At 50.5% G+C, this 18,489-nt stretch overlaps 6 protein-coding genes across 6 annotated transcripts; 3 read left to right on the top strand and 3 right to left on the bottom strand.

Moving 5' to 3' along the window:
- Positions 1-154: 154 nt before the first annotated feature.
- On the bottom strand, positions 155-3,147 carry BO79DRAFT_204640 (AAA family ATPase SEC18). Its single transcript, XM_025681802.1, has 4 exons — positions 2,754-3,147; positions 2,542-2,694; positions 2,176-2,488; positions 155-2,124 (listed from the first exon to the last, which is right to left on the bottom strand). Exons 1-4 carry the CDS (start codon positions 2,873-2,875, stop codon positions 259-261), a joined length of 2,454 nt encoding a protein of 817 aa, XP_025534350.1. The 5' UTR covers positions 2,876-3,147; the 3' UTR covers positions 155-258.
- On the top strand, positions 2,928-4,609 carry BO79DRAFT_260178 (uncharacterized protein; the record flags this gene model as incomplete). Its single annotated transcript, XM_025686396.1, has 3 exons — positions 2,928-2,950; positions 3,426-4,225; positions 4,287-4,609. The coding sequence occupies 3 exons, from the start codon at positions 2,928-2,930 to the stop codon at positions 4,607-4,609; spliced, it is 1,146 nt and encodes a 381-aa protein (XP_025534349.1).
- BO79DRAFT_204635 (protein arginine methyltransferase RmtB) lies at positions 4,600-6,778 on the bottom strand. The gene is made up of 4 exons (XM_025681801.1): positions 6,331-6,778; positions 5,784-6,197; positions 5,486-5,723; positions 4,600-5,421 (listed from the first exon to the last, which is right to left on the bottom strand). The coding sequence occupies exons 1-4, from the start codon at positions 6,566-6,568 to the stop codon at positions 4,671-4,673; spliced, it is 1,641 nt and encodes a 546-aa protein (XP_025534348.1). The 5' UTR covers positions 6,569-6,778; the 3' UTR covers positions 4,600-4,670.
- A 431-nt stretch (positions 6,779-7,209) lies between these two features.
- On the top strand, positions 7,210-8,934 carry BO79DRAFT_182907 (Mo25 family protein; the record flags this gene model as incomplete). The annotated part of the gene is made up of 5 exons (XM_025680252.1): positions 7,210-7,314; positions 7,409-7,469; positions 7,581-8,056; positions 8,115-8,387; positions 8,455-8,934. 5 exons carry the CDS (start codon positions 7,210-7,212, stop codon positions 8,692-8,694), a joined length of 1,155 nt encoding a protein of 384 aa, XP_025534347.1. The 3' UTR covers positions 8,695-8,934.
- A 2,095-nt stretch (positions 8,935-11,029) lies between these two features.
- BO79DRAFT_67724 (putative TBC domain protein) lies at positions 11,030-13,991 on the top strand. The gene is made up of 2 exons (XM_025689585.1): positions 11,030-13,451; positions 13,511-13,991. The coding sequence occupies exons 1-2, from the start codon at positions 11,334-11,336 to the stop codon at positions 13,889-13,891; spliced, it is 2,499 nt and encodes an 832-aa protein (XP_025534346.1). The 5' UTR covers positions 11,030-11,333; the 3' UTR covers positions 13,892-13,991.
- Positions 13,992-15,630: 1,639 nt separating this feature from the next.
- Positions 15,631-17,439, bottom strand: BO79DRAFT_204628 (uncharacterized protein; the record flags this gene model as incomplete). Its single annotated transcript, XM_025681800.1, has 1 exon — positions 15,631-17,439. The coding sequence occupies exon 1, from the start codon at positions 17,200-17,202 to the stop codon at positions 15,631-15,633; it is 1,572 nt and encodes a 523-aa protein (XP_025534345.1). The 5' UTR covers positions 17,203-17,439.
- Positions 17,440-18,489: the final 1,050 nt, after the last annotated feature.

The raw sequence follows: 18,489 nt of genomic DNA, 5'->3' as shown, positions 1-18,489 counted from the left end.
TTTAAACATGATCCGACAATCGCCTGTCGCCATTGATTCGTCGCACTGTCATCACGACTCCATCAGCTGGTGCACAGTCTCCACGCTCCGACCACAGCAAGCCTTGGCTGCAAGGAACAACAACATCTGGTAGTGCACCATGTCTAGTAACAAGCCATATTATTATTGAGTTTAGCATCTAAATAAGCTTACAAGCGACTAGCCAACGTAGCGACAATCTTAAGATGGTCCCAGACCTTGAGAAACAGCAAACGCTCCTTAAACACCAGAACGCTCTGCCTCGATAGCGTTGTTGATAACCTGCACAAAGCGACCAACCTTATCCACATCTTTCTTAGCCGTTTGAATCCCACTGAAGATCTTCTTCACACCAACTCCAATGGTTCCGTCATCGGATATACTGCCAATGCCAGCCAGTGCCTGACCAATTTCCTGCTCGTTGAATGCGCCAGAATGCTCCAAGATGTGCTTTAGCTCATCGTATGTCATCACGTTGGGAACCATGATGTCGGCATCGAAGGAGCTGAACAAGTCAAGCTGCTTCATCACAAATCTCTGCGTAGTGGTTGCTATGATCAAGAGTCGGCGACCCTTGTTAGGATGTTTCCTCAACACGGCCTGCAAAGTCTGCAAGATTGTGTTGCTGAAGCGAGGGCCGACAGGAACCCACTCGATGAGCTTCTCGAGATTATCGATAACGACAACACTTGTGCGACTCTTATAAGCATCATCGAAGACTTTGATAATGCGCTGAACCTTGGCTGTTTCGCTGAAGCCTCCCATGTCTTCGGGGCTGATCAACTTAATGAAGGGGAAACCAGAGTCTATAGCGATTCGAGCCGCGAGAGCCGTTTTGCCACTTGCGGTGGGCCCATGTAGCAAAACCGAGAACAAAGGTGAGGATTCATCCTCGGCAACTTGCTTGACGAACAGGCCGCCCTCCTTGAGGATTTCATTGATCACGGGCGAGAAGTGTGTGATGCCATGTTGAATCCGACTAGAAAGCTCTTCTTCAGAGACACCAAACGCAGGTGTGACCTCTTCGAGCGCATGGTGGAAATCGGACCGGTTGACCTTCATGTTCACGACATCGTCGCTAATGCTGGCTGTCGTGCCCGCCTTGATATGCCGGGAGAATGCAAAAGAAGATGCGGACTTCACAAGACCAGATATTTCAGCACCAGAGAAGTTCTTGGTCATCAGGGCCAGCTCGGCCAAGTCAACATCATCATCCATGACGTCGTTATCCCGCATCTTTTGGGTGTGAATCTTGAGAATCTGGGCTCGGCCTTTCTCATCAGGAAGAGAGATCTCCATATGAACTTCAAGACGACCAGGACGCAACAGTGCCTCATCAATCATGTCCTTTCTGTTGGTCATTCCAATGAGTAGGATATTGTTGAGCTGATCCACACCATCCAGCTTCGAGAGCAGCTGGTTCACCACACTGTCACCAACACCCGTACCACCTCCAGCTCCACTGCCACGCTGCTTGCAGACAGCGTCCAGTTCATCAAAGATGATGATGTGAAGACCACTTTCATCTCCCTTTTCTTTGTATTCCTTCTCGGCGTCTGCGAACATTTTCCGAATGTTTTCTTCGGACTGACCAACGTACTTGTTAAGCACTTCGGGTCCGTTGATGACCTTGGGCTCCCGGGCATTGAGCATCTTTCCGATCTGACGAGCAATCAAGGTTTTACCCGTTCCTGGAGGACCATAAAGCAGGATACCCTTGACGTGCTGAAGTCCCAATTTCTCCACCAACCCCGGAGGGAAGATACGGGACGCGAACGCACGACGGAAGATAGTACTGAACTCGGAATCAAGACCACCAATGCCCATGTTCTCGAACTTGAAGTCAGGTTGGATGATGGAGTTCGCTGCCGGTCGGCGGTTCGAGGGCTTCAAGTTGATACCAGTACTAGCATCCTTGAAGAACGTAATCTGGGAGTGCCTGGTGAGTATACCCCGCGCCGTAGGATCCGTCTCGACGCTGCCACCGCTGGCATTCTCCGAGGATAGATCGACTCTCTGAACAGTTTTGACGGTCAACAGAAGTGGGATGCTGCGATGATCCATCAAGATTTTCTGGCCGGGGGCGAAGATTTGGTTCTCGAAGTTCTGTACAGATCAGTTGCCGCTCTTTCTTCCACCGGAGATGGGGAAAAGTACCCTGATCACCACACTTGCCAGCTCATCTTGATCATATGGAGTCTCGACCCGCTTCTTCCCAGCAAACCCAACCTCAATATCTGTAGAACCGACGTAGGCCTGTCCGCCCTGACTAAAGGGGTCGTAGATTTGCACCGAAACGGTATCCGTGAAAGCGACGCCAGCCCATGTCCGCTGAGGATCAGACATGCTGATTTGTCCCGGGGGGAACCCATCAAGAGGGCGCGCGGAGAAGACGTAAAGACCGTTGATGAGTAGGAGGAGATCGTGTCCATCGCGGGAGGGTGGGAATTCCTGGGCGGAAACAGCAACCCTAGATACAGTTAGAAGAAGGGCAAGCAAGGCAGCGACCACATTTGAACGTACAAATTCCCAAATGTATACGTATTATCCGGGCTCTTGGCAGGACGCAGCGTCCATGATCGGCCTGAGCTCACGGGCTTCTCTCCAACGGGGTTTCTCGGAGGCATTTGCGGCGGTCTTCCGGTATATTGGGGTGGCGCTCCGTATCCTGCGGGACTAAATATCAAGCGTATCAACCACTGTTGTTTCATTATGGTGCCGTGTAAGGTCCATACCTTGCGCCCGACCTGGAGGGGTAGGGGGCTTGTCCTTGAGCTGGGTTGGTATAACCGTCGCCTCGAGAGGGGCGGGAGCCGAAAGGATTAGGGACGGAAGGATAGTTGTTGCGATTGAACATCTTCAGACCAGATAGAGGAGGACTTCGAGTTGCAAACTAAAAGGGAACTGCAATGAGTTCCCAGACGAGGACAGAGTATGTATAGGCTGGTTGATTGTGGCGAAGCGATGCTGCCAGCAGCTGTTGCCTTGAGGCCAAGTACTCAAATGATCTGATTATGACTAGATAGTATATGAGTACACAAGCAAAAAATGATGTTGAGCATAGGCAACTGAATATATGGAATAGAAGTGAGGTAGAGGATGGAAAGAAAGAAGAATAATGAGAGGTGGCGGTCTCACATTGGATGGGGGGGAAGCTCCAGCGCCCGCGACACATGGACCGTAGGTAAGGTACCCAGGGTTCCCGCCCCATCGGTCGGTCCGCCCACCTCCGTTCTTCGCCGACCGGTCTGGATGACCCTGCTTCTCGTTCACGCATCCCGGAGGGAGAATTGACGCCTCCATCCCCACCAGTTCATTACATTTCCATACCTTAAAAGATGCCTCTGTCAGTATACCATCTTCCCCCTCTCTTGGCATGCTTGAGTACTTACAGTGTTCTTTTGCAGTCACCTCCTCGGCAAGAAGTCATGGAACGTCTACAACCCAGCGAACATCGAGCGCGTTCGGCGCGACGAGGCTCAGGCCAAAGCCCAAGAAGAGGAGGAAGAGCGTCTCATGCAAGAAGCTGATGCTGAACGAAGGATTCAGATACTCCGCGGCGAACGGCCTTCAACACCACCTCCACCGCCCCCAGCGCCGTCCGCCCGCCCACAAGAAAGGAAAAGTCATACAGAGGATGCAGGCCGATTTAGAAAGAGAAGGCGCTTAGCTGGAGAGGATGATACAGATAGAGACATTAGATTTGCACAGGAAGACGCACAGTTGGCGCTGGATAGACGGGCGCAACAAGCCGCTGCTCGGTCAAGCGATGCGCCACTTCATGATAGTACTGGTCACATTGATCTGTTCCCTTCAGAGGCGAAGCGCAAGCCCGTGGAAAAGAATGCAGAGGCAGAAAAGGAGGCGAAAGACAAGAAACGAGAGCTCGAAGACCAATACACGATGCGATTCTCTAATGCGGCTGGGTTTCGACAATCTGTTGGCCAAGACCCTTGGTATTCGTCTTCGCAACGCGAGGGCGCAGCTGCTGAATCCATGCCAAGCAAGGACGTCTGGGGAAATGAGGACCCATTAAGGAGAGAAAGGGAGAAGGCCCGGATGGATGCAAATGACCCGCTCGCGGCGATGAGAAAAGGCGTCCGCCAATTGAAGACGGTTGAGCAGGAGAGGAAAAGGTGGAATGAGGAACGAAGTCGAGAGCTGGAAGCTCTGAAGGCTTCGGAGAAGCATCGATCTTCTCATCGCAGTAGGAGGTCGCCATCGCAGGATAGCATCGAAGGCTTCAGACTTGATGCTTCCCCGGATAGGCGTCGAGATGACAAGGATGGAAGATCCCGTCGACACCATCGGCATCGTAGAGATAGAAGTCGAGATCGTTCGCATCGACGAACCTCCCAATCTGATTCGCGGTCTCATCGTTCTCATCATGATCGACACCACCGACACAGGGATTCCAGACGCCATGACGAAGACTCCCGATCGAGACGTTGAAGTGTTCAACTTCGCACTCACACCAGAACCTCATGGGCAGCTTACAACTCTAGGCTCTCTTGTAAACGATCTAAAGCTACATTCGTTGAGTCGTACTCTTAGTCGATGGAAGCAGGTAGCGAGCCTTGTCTATGACTAACGCATTTTGAAGACTATCTATCTACTTAAACTGGAGATGAGTCTGCAACGAGACCTGCAACTTATTGCAGACCCCACTTCTGGGAACCCTTTTCGCCATCCTGGCTATCCCATTCGATGGTAATGTCCAAGGAGCGGGACTTCTCCGACTTCTTTTGATAGCCGACCTTTCCAGTGATGGTCTGGCCCTTCTTCAAGGCGACGCCCTTTCTCTTCTCATGGTCGATGAGAAGGATACTCTGCTGCCAGTGCGTCTCTTTACCATAAGGTCCCGTGGTGAAAGCGACGATGCCCTTCTTCTGCATTTCGGACGGAACAGCGTCGTCGGCGATGGGTGAGTCCCTCGAGGGCATGAAAAAGATATCGAACCAGATAGCAAAACCGTCCAGCGCGTCAATGTCCTCGGTAAGAGTGACCTGGAATTCCTTCAGGAACGACAGCTCCTCAACAGTGATGGTATGTAGAGGAAGGGGAAGGAAAACGGCAGATTGGCCAGGAATCGATGATGGCTCCACGACACGAACCAGAGCCTCATCATAGATACCAGTCAGCATGCTGCTCATATTGAAGCCGTACACACTCTTCCAGAATGAGATGTGGTTTGCGATGAAGTCAGGGTCGGCGAAGGGAGCGACGCGGAGTGTAGCGTGCGAGGGAACCATGAGTCCTCCGGGGGCGAGATACCGGTCCCGAGCGTAAATGACCGAGTCAAACATGGCCTCGAACAGTAGACCGTAGCCCATCCATTCGGAGATAATGATGTCAACTTGCTGAACTGGCAGCGTGACTTCCTCAATTTTACCGCGAATGCACCTAGAAGTTTAGGTATCAGCTGTCAGTCACGCAACTAGAAAAACCAAGATATTGCGAAACATACGTTATGACATCACCAAATCCATTCTCGTAGATAATTTCCTTGGCTCTATCGATAATGTTGGAATTATCGACCGAAATAACCTTCTTCGCACCGGCCTTCGCGCAGAACATGGACAAAATGCCAGTTCCGCAGCCAACATCGAGGACAACCTTATCCTTGAACACGTGCTTGTTCTCATATACGAAGTCGCGGTAGGAATCAGTGCGGATGGTGTCCTTGAGCATGGACTCGTGGATTCCTAAATAAGAAGCGCGTTAGTATCAGAAACCGAGCAGCCCTGGGATCAAAGACATCATACCGTTGTAGGCGTAGGAAGTGAAGTAGTCCGCGTCAATTTCTTCGACCCTGTTAGCGGCCTTTTGTGCGGACGCATCACTGAGGGTAGAGCCGAGCTTCTCATCCTCCTTGGTCAATTGCTCCTCCATAGACTTCTGCACGGCCTCTCTATACTCGGAGAACTGGGTTTGAAGGCGTTCTAGGTCTTCTTGGAGTTCGATCACGCGTCTTTCAGCGTCCGAACCACCAGTTGTCTCGGGGGTTTCGTCCTCAATGTCATCCAGACTGTAGAGAAGGGCATCATCCTCCAGCACGGGCTTCAGGTAAGCATCGTCCTCGAATTTGTCGGCGGAAGAGACGTCGGGAGACATGTTGCCTTCTTTCACTTGAGTTCGGACATAGTTGACCAACTTGATAGTACCCAGGAAGTCCAGGTCTGATAGTGAAACACAAGTAGAGATAGGTTAGCCATAGTTCATATCAAATGTATCGACCAACAGACAATCGTCCGGGCTTGAGCAGCAGAGGGAAATAGCAAATGCTAAATCCAAGTACAATTGACTACACACCGAGCTCCTTTTGAATCCTCCGCAGGTCAAAGTTGTACTTGTCTTTGGTCTCCTTGAGCATGGCCCGCACGTCGGGGTAAACCTTCTCGGAGAACAAGCCCACGACGGGCTGGGTATCATCATCGGGCTCGACATCTTCCCATCCTTCCTCGTTGCTTACATCCGAGCTATCGGAAGAGACGGAGCGTGCATCATCGTCTCTGGGCAGACGCTCAGAGGGGAGAGCGGAAGCAGACATGGCGCAACTGCGGGGAAACAGAACCAATTGAGACGGTTATTTTTCGTAGGAGCGGGACTGGTATATTATGGTATCTAAGCGACAATCAAATGAAATTGAACCAAAGACACTGTCACTAGATATGAAGAAGAAGAGAAGAGAATGTCGGAGCTAATGGTTGCTGCCGACAGAATTCGATATGGAAGTACCTGAGGAGGAGGGGTTGAGTCGAGATTCCCGCCGGAGAAAAAAAGTCAAATAATCGAGGGGAAAAAAAATTAGAAAATTCTCGGAAAAGGCAGCCCCGCCGGCTTGGGACTGGATTGGGTTGATTTGTTCCAAATGTTTATCCACCTGACGGGGCCCAGAACTGCGATAACAGCCTGAGGCCATCGGCTTCCCCGCCAACAACAGCGTCACCGCTTCCCTCACTGCTTTCCAGACCAAACGATCCCCTCTTGCTCGCCTGCCAGATAACCCCCCACCCCTTGAAGACCACTGTTATTACCGTTGCAGCTGCAGAGAGTCTGTGACACTCTGTTTGTTTGACCTGCTTTCCCTTACATGTCCCTATAGCTAGTGTGCTGCCCGCGAGGAGCGACTATCCCCTCCGCCTTCACTCCCTCCCTGTTTTGGTTTTGTTACCAATACAAACAACAACCATGGCCTTCTTCTTCAACCGCGGTCGGTCCCGCCAACCTTCGGACATTGCCAGATCAATCAAGGAACTCTTGGTGAAGCTTCGAGAATCGCCAACCACTGCCAAGGTTCGTCGCTCCGATCTGTTATGTTTACATTTGCGGCTGCCGATAAGCAACTTTCAAAACAAAGGAGTACTGACCTCATTCCGTACTCCAATAGGTCGAAGATGATCTGGCGAAGCAACTATCTCAGATGAAACTCATTGTCCAGGGTACTCAAGGTATGTCTCATGCATGAACCCTTACCAATGGCCCTTTTTCTCCCAGAACAAGTGCAGGGGCGCCAGATGGGCTTCGGAATGGACGTCGGCTGATGTGAGCTTACCTTTTAGAAATTGAGGTGTCCCCCGAACAAGTCCAAGCATTAGTGCAGGCTACCCTGCAGGAAGATTTGCTCTACGAACTAGCCCAAGGGCTTCATCGTCTGCCCTTCGAAGCTCGAAAAGACACACAAACTATCTTCTCTCACATCCTCCGTTTCAAACCCGTCAATGCAAGCCATGCAGACCCTCCTGTCATTTCCTACATTGTCCACAAACGACCCGAAATCATCATCGAACTGTGCAAGGGCTACGAGCATAGCCAAAGTGCCATGCCATGCGGCACTATCTTGCGAGAAGCGCTGAAGTTTGATGTTATCGCGGCAATCATCCTCTATGACCAGTCGGAAGAGGGGGAGCCAGCGATTCGACTGACGGAGGTGCAGCCGGGCGTGCCTCAAGAGGGCAATGGCATATTCTGGAGGTTCTTTTACTGGATCGACCGAGGGAGCTTCGAACTGAGTGCTGACTCTTTCACAACGTTTAGGGTGAGCGCTTGTGTCGGCTTTTGACACCATGCCGTCCCGGAAGCTAACTGATGTGCAGGAGATCTTGACCCGCCATAAATCCATCGTTACGGGCTATCTGGCCACGAACTTTGACCTCTTCTTCGCCAAATTCAACGAGGTACTTGTACAGTCCAGCTCGTATGTCACTAAACGACAAAGCATCAAGCTACTAGGAGAGATCCTTCTGGACCGAACCAACTACAATGTGATGATGGCCTATGTGGAGCGTGGGGAGAATCTCAAGCTGTGTATGAAACTGCTGCGGGACGACCGAAAGATGGTCCAGTATGAGGGCTTCCACGTGTTCAAGGTATGTGGGCAACTTCTAGCTTGGTCCGCTGCAAGGACCCAGGCCACTGACCGTTATTACTTTACAGGTGTTTGTTGCGAACCCCAATAAATCGGTTGCGGTGCAGCGGATCCTGATCAACAACCGTGATCGGCTGTTGAAATTCTTACCGAGGTTCCTAGAGGACCGGACGGACGACGATCAATTTACGGATGAGAAGAGTTTCCTGGTGCGCCAGATTGAGCTTCTTCCCAAGGAGCCGATTGAGCCAGCACGGTCCGCGCGCGAAGCGTCTCGCTCCGGCATCAACACGGCAGCAGTGGCCTGAAGGCCTTGTGAATGAAGAATTAAGCTGCGACCATTGGCAGGGGAACGGCCAATCTATCGATCCTCCCGTGCCAATATGCTTTTTACCCCTGCTTTTCCTTTGTCGACCAAGTGCGGGTCTGCGTCGGAGGGCCGTGTGCACTGGGGGCACGCTAGGCCGCGGTGCCGTTTGTTTGCATTGAAGGCAAGCTGGTTTCTAGCCTTCTCGGAGTTTTACAGTGGGTTGTCACAATCTAAAGGGAAAGAAAGGGGACAAGAATTAGGGTTTGAATTTTTTTTTTAATTCTGAAAAAAAAAAAAAAAAAAAAAAAACCTGAAAGCCGGCCGCAGGAGAAGGGCAGAAAGAAGAAGTGCACGAGAATAAAGAATCGGCCCTAAAGGGCAGTAGTCCTTGCATGTAAGTAACGCCGGATGTAGATAAAGTCAGTAGGCAAATCATGGAAGTGGATCAGAGTAGTGTTTACGGGATAGTACTAGTAGTAGATACTTCTGTAGAGAACCTGGAAATAAAAACCGGGAACTGTAAGATCATCATCCATGCATATAATATTGTAGGATTGCAGTAGACAAAGGACGGAGAATTTCACACAGACTTGCTTGAATTCTTCACCTGAGCGAACCCCCCCTCTCTGTCAAGGGGGAGGGAAGCGAAGCCACTGCTAGTAGTTAGTGTACTTTCTAGTAGGGAAAAAATAGTGAGAGACTTGACGTTTCCCCTTTCCTCGGCCGGGTCAGTATCATCCACTCCTGCTGTCTATCTCGCAACCTAAAAGATTAGTAGTTCTACTAGGAGTAGGGAGGAAGCCGACGCTATCCCCTACCTAGCCGAGAGAATTAAAGGGTAAAAGATAAATAAGAAAAATTACAAGCCCAAAAATTTCCAAACCGCAAAAGGAGGAGAAAGAAAAGCAAATAGGCACGAAAGTTTGTAGATTGTAGATAGTAGGAATGAAACTCTATCAGAAGGAAGTAATTGCTTCTCTCATGATAGGCGAGGGAGGGGGAGGAGTAAGAGAAGAGCCCCAATTTCCAGTTTCATTCTTGGTGGTTTGTGCGCAAAACGAGGGGGAGGAGGAGGAAGAAGAAGAAGAAGAAGAAGATCAACCCGTCAAACAGTCAAATCCGTGGACTAGTCAGTAGTAGCACACTAGTAGTTTTGAACTCCTGGAGTAATAATAAAGCCGGGCCAGCAAACAAACCGTTACGTTGCCTGTTGGGCGTGGGATGAATTATGCTGCTTCCCCCTCCAAATCCCACGATCGCATAGGATGGTAGTAAGTAAAGATAGGAGGAAATGATAATAATAACAGAGAATAAATCTCCCCCTCTCTCCCACTTCAGTTCCTGTACCAATGGATTGAATGGAGTCACTTGCTAGATAGACTAGATACTAGCAGTGTATCCATTTCTATTATTATCAAAAATCTGGAAAGTCCCAACGTAAAATTAACCGTGTGAAGATCCACTGCTGCGTGGCCCTCCCGAAGAATTAAATGGTACTAAATTAATTATAATATAGTGGATCGCAGGCCCCCCTTCGTGATCCTTGCCTTTGGAGTTTGGTTGAAGACAAGAAGGAGACGTTATTGTCGTCGTCGTCCTCCTCCTCGTTCTTGAATTTTTAGTATAATTATTTTTTCTCTTTCGTCTTTTTGGTTCAGAAACGGGAATTTTCAAGAGGAGGTAAATCAATTTTCAGGGCTGACTCTTGGTAGTCTATTACTACTACTACTACTACTACTACTACTATTTCTACTGTTCATGAACAACCACCACCACAACAACTACTCCTACTCCTACTCCTACTCCTACTCCTACTGCTACTACTCCAAGTAGACACTCCTTTCGACCAATACAAAATCAACGGGAGGGTGAGATTCTCCATTCCACTTTCCGCTTCCTCATTCTCCAATTCTCGTTGCGAGAAAAAGAAAGATACACCTCATTGTGACCACATTCCTTGAATTCTCTTCTTTTTTTCTCTCCTTCCAACTCTCTCACCCATCGTCTTTTCTCCGACCATCCTACCATATTTTTGTTTTTCTTTTTTACTTTTCATGATTCTTGCTTTTTCATCATTATTATTTGCAAGCTATCACCTTTGCCAAGCCTGGCTCTGACTGACTGACGCTCTCTTACTCACTTCTATTTTATTTTATTTTATTTTATTTTATTTTATTTTATTTTTTATTTTTTTTTTTTGCCGCGGTCCAGCCATTCTTGCTTCCCTCCTCCGTCTTTCCCTTTTGCTCGTCCGCCTTCGTTCCTCGCAACCATTTTGGGGGCCATGGTTCGCTGCGCAAGAGACCTCTTCCCTCCAGTGTCGTTCATTTTCCGTCGTGTGACCGTTTAATCTTAATCCTAATAATTTTCAAATCTTAATCAATCGCAATCCGTGACCCTTTTTTTCGTGCCAGAATCCCAGTTCTCACATCCGTTCCTTTGTGGCTACAGTCCTGCTACGCTCCCCGCCTCCCTCCCTGTCCCTCCCTCCTTCGCTCGCGCCCTCGCCCCCCCTTGGTTAAACCGGCGTGCACCACCGTCTCGTCCGGCTCGTCCAGAAGGCTCAAAAGCCCTGCGCAGCTCCGTCCAGAAAGTATTCCACCTCCCTCGAGTTAAGGCGCAAGCGATGCCAGGATAATGGTAGAAACGCGATCCGCTTCTGTCCCTGCTGTCGTGATGTCCGACTCCGCTTCAACCATCCAGACCGTTCCCTACGACGACACCATCGCCGCCACGGCCCCTATCGCCGTTCGCTCCGCCTCATACCCGACCCCAGTGGATTGTACTTCGTGCTCGGAGGAAACATCGCATAGCGCATCGTCCGGTAGTGCTTGGGATCAGTCGGGGTCCGCGCCGTCGCAACAAAATGCCAAATCGCGGCGGAACAGGTTCACTGCCTTACCAGAGGCTGGGGCCTCGACCGTGAGCTTGCGCTCACTGCGCAACAGCATCCCCAGTATCATTGTCAATGATACCGCCTCCCGTCCTGCGTCCCGCCCAGGATCTCGTCCCGGTTCGCGGTGGTCGGAGCGCAGATGGGGCGGTCTGAGAAGTAAGAAGTCGGGCGAGTTCGATCGAGATGACGATGCTCCCCCTGTACCGCCGATTCAAGCACCGTTCAATGGCATTGCTCTGGATATCCCGAACTCGGCTCTCGATGGTCTGGGACCGCAATCGATGCGTTTCTCCAAGCGCGGAAGTCTTATCAAGGAGGAATCGAAACGCCAATTACAACAGCAAATTGAACAAGAGGAAGCAAGACGACGAGAGGCGGCACAACAAACTCAGGATGGGGACAATCAGCAACAACGGGGACCTGATGACAGAGAACCGGCGTCACCTGATGTGGCCTCGTCGGAACAAAATAGCACAGAGCCGGAGACCATCGAGACGCCATCGAGGCGGTCAAAGCCCGTCTCGACCCTCCGAGTCAGGCACAGCGCCATGGCAAGCAGAGCCATCTCTGCGGACGAAGATATGTTGTCGCGACGGGTACGGCTGATGTATGAGAAGGGCGAAGAAAATGTGACAGACTCAGAAGTAGCGAAATCCATGGCCATGGAGAATGGCATCTTGTGGGAAGATACCCCGACCAGTATGGAGACCTCTCGTCTTTCTGGACCCAGTATGTCAGTGGATACCAAAAGTGTGGTGTCGTCTCTCGGTCCAGAGAATGGTCCAGCAATTAAAAGAGAGGCTCACGAGTTAGCTGGAGGCATTGAGTACTGGCAGAATATCAAGGCCGGAGATGTCGATCGATACGGTTTCATCCGGTCACCGACGTCCAACTCCAACGAGGGCATTGACCCCAGTCCGATCCAGCGTGTCTCTACCAGCCTACTTATGGCTTCTGAGACGCCGCGACGGAAACATTCCATCCGTCCACCCTCAGCCATTGGAGGAAATCGTCCCTTTTCAGGCCTCACAGGCCGCTCCCCGACGCGGAAGATGTCTGAGCCTTCCATACGGCCAACCTCTTCTCACAGCATGTATAGTACGACCATGATGCGACGATCAACCTCGCGGTTTCGTCGGGCCGCCAACCATCTGCCACACAATCGCGACCGCCGCGTCAAAGATGAGGCGAGCGATATGCTCACCCACCCGACAGCTCCTCTGAACCCGGGTGAGAAACAGGACGCAGCTGCCGCCCGCGCGGCGAGAAAGAAAGAGTGGGAAAGGGAAGATAAATGGACAAAGATGGCCCGCCCTATGCGGAGCGGAGATGGCGGTGGCATGACATTCGAGTTTGACACGACAAGCTCCAAGCTGATTGAGCGGACATGGAAAGGCATCCCCGACCGATGGCGAGCGACCGCGTGGTACGCCTTTTTGAAATCCAGCGCCAGAATGCACAGTGATAGCCCTTCGGAAGAGGAGCTAATTGAAGCGTTCAATGAATTTCAATTGGTTTCATCGCCCGATGATGTCCAGATCGATATAGACGTTCCGAGAACCATCACCAGTCACATCATGTTCCGGCGACGGTATCGCGGAGGCCAACGACTATTGTTCCGAGTACTTCATGCGATGTCCTTGTACTTCCCAGACACGGGATACGTGCAGGGCATGGCTGCCCTGGCTGCGACTCTACTCGCCTACTACGACGAAGAACATGCATTTATCATGCTCGTGCGACTTTGGCAATTACGGGGGTTGGAGCGTCTGTACCAGTCCGGCTTCTCAGGCCTCATGGAGGCCTTGGGGGATTTTGAACGAGAGTGGCTAGAAAAAGGAGAGGTGGCTGCTAAGCTGGTGAGTGAAACGACATCTTCCTATATATCTCGATACACAGGGCTCTAATCAACATACAGAATGAACTTGGAATTCCTCCTACGGCATACGGCACGCGGTGGTACCTGACCCTTTTCAACTACTCCATCCCATTCCCCGCCCAACTCCGCGTTTGGGACGTCTTCATGCTCCTTGGTGATGCCGACGACCTCACGGCACCCGGCTCTTCAGGCAAAGGCAGCAAAAAGGACGCACCCACCAGTGCCTTTGGCAACGGACTGGATGTCCTCCACGCCACCTCCGCCGCCCTGATCGACGGCATGCGCGACATCATCCTCGAATCGGACTTTGAGAACGCTATGAAAGTCCTCACCAGCTGGGTTCCTATCAAGGACATCGAGCTATTCATGCGTGTCGCCAAAGCCGAGTGGAAAGTGCACCGTCGCAAAAAGACCTCTTAGTGACTTTGCAGCAGCAGCAAAGCAAATAATCAAGTGACGTGATGTGACGACCTCTATCTACGGCGCGGACTAGATCCGCAGATTCACTTCGATAATACATACAGCACAAACCCTACCTTATAATATACTTAACCACTCGATCCTCACCCCCTCCACATCATACCTACCCAGTTTTACGATTCGACCCGACGAATTCTTGATGAATGAACAAAAGTCGTTTTGTTTCTTTCATTTTATAATACAGTTATTCTTCTTTCTTCGACATTGCTACTTACTTCTCTTTACATTTTTATTTTATGGATTCTACTTCTCTTTGACGGCTCTCACATCACGATACCAATCACTCACTACCTCGTTCGATGACAGCAATCAACAACCCTTGTCTGTTTGTTTGTTTGTCCGTCTCTCGAACTACGAATGGATCTCATACATACAACATACATACATACATACGTACTCGCTCGGTCTACATACATACACAACTTACACAGATACATACGCGCACCCTCACTTTATCGATAATACATACATACATACCTTACCTTTCTTCGGCTCTTCTCTAAAGAAGACCCAATGTGTCTAGGCATATGCCTGTCACCTGAACACGCTCCGTGTCCAGATACAGATACACAAACACGATGGATACACACACCCATCCACCATACATACATATACACCCCGACCCAGTCGTGAACTTTCATTTCCATTATCAATTTCCTTATCCTGTCTATCACTCTACCTATCCATACATCTGCTGCCCTTCCCTTTGATATTTCCTTACTGTCTGTCTGTCTCTGTCATCTGCTTCAGTTTTTCTTACTGCACTGCACACTACCCGACCACCTCCTATATACTAGGGACCAAACCAACTACGTACTTAATACCTTGTTGTTGACTCTGATACCCCTTTTATTCTTATTTTGTTTCTATCGTTATCGATTTTTTTTTTCTTTCCTTTGCTGTCTGTCTGTATGCCTGTCTTGTCTCATCTTGCGTTTTACTTCGTGGTCTATCTTTGACGTTGTTCATGTCTTGTCTGTGTTTCATCGAACTTGTCAGGTGGTAACCGCCACAGTTATTGTCGTGCGGGGATCCAATCCTGACTGTCTATGCATCTATCTATCTATCTATCTATCTATCTATCTACCCTAGTCTTGCCTATGTAGCTAGCTAGCTAGTTCCTCGTCTACTAGAGTCTCATCTGTAACCATAACTAGTTGACTGTATCAGATCATAATAGAATCTCGGCAACATATCTCCAGCACGTCTCCACCAAAGCAACATGCCGATTGTGTTCCGTAAACCCACAAATCCACACTCTATAAAAAGCTAATCACGCGCATTGTGGTATCAACATATTTCCCCCCAGGACTTTTGGTCAGTCCCATCAGCCCAGCTGCAGGACAACAGAGCTTAGAATGCACCAGAATCCTGGTGACCGCCGCGATCCAGTCGAGGGTAACTCATATATCAATATGGTATACGAAAAGAATTGAAAACGAATAACATAGGAGAATCGCAACGAAGAATGGTATCTGCAGCAAATCCAAAAACGCTTGAATCAAGAGAAGGAATTTCTGAAAGTACAGAATAACTGTGATGGACAACCTTCCCTGCAATTGCTAACATGCATCTGGCGGATGCGAAAGGCAGTGGCTCTAAATGCAAGACGTCACTTGTCTGCACTGATAAGTGTGGCATCAGAGACAGCAATAAGCCCCATTATAACCACATTCATCCTAGTGTCCCGAGGCCGGATTATGCTCTTGGGACAGTTGCAAAGCTTTTGCTGTTGGTGAGCGGGCAGGACTGCTGCGAGGATCGTGATAAGAGGCTGCTTCGCTTCGCTGTACCCGAACTATATGGGGCGAGGTGGCATGTCCTGCAGAAGTATTGTTCTCTTCATAACGGTCCTCATTATCAGCTCGATCACGCTGATTTGATCTAGCATCATCCACAATCATGCGTTCTGAAGAGTGGGTCGGGCTAGTACCTCGACTGCGGTGCTCACGTTTTACATCTTCCGCCGGTGTCTGGTACGGAGCAGATGCATCACTCGATCTTGGGAGAGAGTGATGGTGATGCGTTGGCGGTGCTGCTTGCTCGGTCTGATATTCCTGGGCCGGAGACCCTGGCTGAGATGTCTGCGAAGAGCCAGGGAAGGATTCCGGGGGACGAGACGATGGCAATGGCGCTGGATGGTGTGCCCCATGGGCCTTCCTCTTCCGTCCGGGAGAGACATTGGAGTCCACATGCCGAGATCCTTGTACGGCACCCGGTGATTCCTGCCTACCTCTTCCCGATTGCGCATGTCCTGCCGTCTGACCTGGAGGGACCCAGTGGTGGAAGTATAGGGATGGAGGGGACTGGCGAGACGAAGAATCTGACTTGCCCCGCGGAGGCTGAGTTGACGGGATGGACGAACCTGGGGCATAGTGCACGTTGCTGAGATTAATGGGCGGTTGGAGCTGTGACTCCCCAGGGTTCATGCGAGGGATAGCTGCAACAGCAAAGCGTGGATCAGCGGGGCCATTGGATACTGACGGACGACCCAGCGGTTGCGGGGTAGGAGAGGCTCCAACAGTATGCAATGGCTGAGATAGCAGAACTCCCGGAGGGGGCACAGTCTGAGGGTGCACCGGTGGAGCAACATATGCATTTGAGGGAATGGTACGGGAGTCTTGGCGGACATGTGTAGGCCTGCGCTGGGCATGGGGATGTGCATGAGACATGACAGGCATCTGCGGAGCAGGACCGCGAGGTGCAGAGGGTTGAGCTAGGTATTGTTGAGTAAGTTCGAGCATGGATGCCGGCAGACCGCCAGGACTGATGCCGGCGAAGATGAGCGGGATCATCTGAGGTGGGACACCGGCCTGCAAGGAATCACGAAGCATGCTTTGTTCGACCCTCCGCTGTTCGAGTCGCAAGGTCTCTTGGCGCGTCTTCTCTTCTTCCTGCTTCCTCCGATCTTCCTCCGCTTTGGCCTGGAGCCATTGTCGCATGGAGTCATCCGAGGACTGCCATTGGCCCGGGGGCGGCGGGAGTGGCTGGTTCATCGCAGAGCCAGACACATTGGCAAAGCCCACATTGGGAGGCGGTAAGGTTAACGAGGCAGGAGGCGGCAATCCTGAGCGCGAGGGGTCCATGGAGCGGTCCGCAGAGGAGCTTGTTGAGGGTGCGGTGACCGCTGCTGGGAGGTCAGGCACGGGGGGCGGGGATGACCGTGGGGTTGGAACGGACTGGCGAACAATGGAGTACTCATGAGGACCTTTAACTCCGTTCTGGGAGGCAGGCTTCAGTGTAAGCAGCATGATTCTTCTGGGGTTTGCATCCGGCTCAATTGAGCTGGAATATGGGGTGGAGAGCGGTCAAGAAGCCCGATTTTCAGATGGACGTAGAGAGAGAGAAAACAATAGACAGCATAAAGTAGATGCGGAGATAGATAGGCAGAAAGATAACGAGGGGATCACCGCTCCACACGACAAGATGATCGACAAGAATATACATGAAAGAAATTGGACATCAATTAAGTCAGGAGGGACCAAGAGGGACGGGGAGGGCACGAAATGAAAGGATGCACAGAGGCATCTTCTTTCCTGGGAGGGTAGTGGAAGTTGTAGAAGGGAACAAGTAGTAGATGGAAGTAGACGGAGTACTAGTAGTTGGTTTCATGCACACGGGGACTGGCAGCTGGAAACTAAACGGGAGAGAGTGTGTGTCTAGCAGCCCACACAAGAGCAATTACTCGAGTGAACAGTTGGCAAGTAGTACGGACAATGGACAGAAAACAAGATGGCAAAGAAGATGAATCCCAAGAGAAGAGAAGAGAAAAGAAAGAGCGACAGAAAAGGGAAGGAACTGGAAAGCATCGTAATTGCCCAAACAGGGCAGCACCCAAAAGAGGAAAGACACACTTACCCAATCGGGACAGGTCCCCGCGATACACTAGTCTGGATCGGGAATTGACAGCCTGAGGATGCAAGGCCAGCCAAGGGGGAAAAGAAAAGAGAAGAAGAGGAAAAAGTATCTCAGAAGGGCGAGTAAAAGAGTAAAAAAAAGCACTGACAGTTTTTAAAACCAAGCAAATACTATGTTATCTCCCCATTGATCCCTCCCCCTCCCCCCCCCTTTGACTAGTTTATATATCTACCGCGATCTCATCCCTCCCCAAGTGGAGATTCACTTGCGTAGACAGGAATCGGGGGCGTTGGGTGATGACGACGAACGGGAGTGCGCGACTCGTCATGCTTTTAGGGATCCATTTCCCATTTCGATTTCGGGCCCTACTGTTTTGTTTCTAACTGGAAAAAATAATAAAATAACTAGTAGTAATCTCCCCAACGTAATGAATCTAGCCAGCTGTGATTGATTATTCATTGATTGGATTAATTTCATTCCCACAATCTACCATCTACCAGGCCTACTTACCTATCTATGAATTTATTCTGTAACCATGTCTACCTACTAGATAGAAAGTAGTCGTCAACAGAAGGGAAAAAAGAGTGGACCTAGTGGGTGGAAGCTTGCCCCAAAGGCATGGAATGGGATGGATATGGCATGGCACGACCCTTTTGGGGCTGACTGTCAGTAAGTCTAGA

This window comes from Aspergillus costaricaensis (genome assembly GCF_003184835.1).
Source record: "Aspergillus costaricaensis CBS 115574 unplaced genomic scaffold BO79scaffold_54, whole genome shotgun sequence".
NCBI classification, from domain to species: Eukaryota; Fungi; Ascomycota; class Eurotiomycetes; order Eurotiales; family Aspergillaceae; genus Aspergillus; species Aspergillus costaricensis.
Note: the sequence above shows the minus strand (reverse complement) of the source record. Positions and strands in the feature narration are given on the sequence as shown.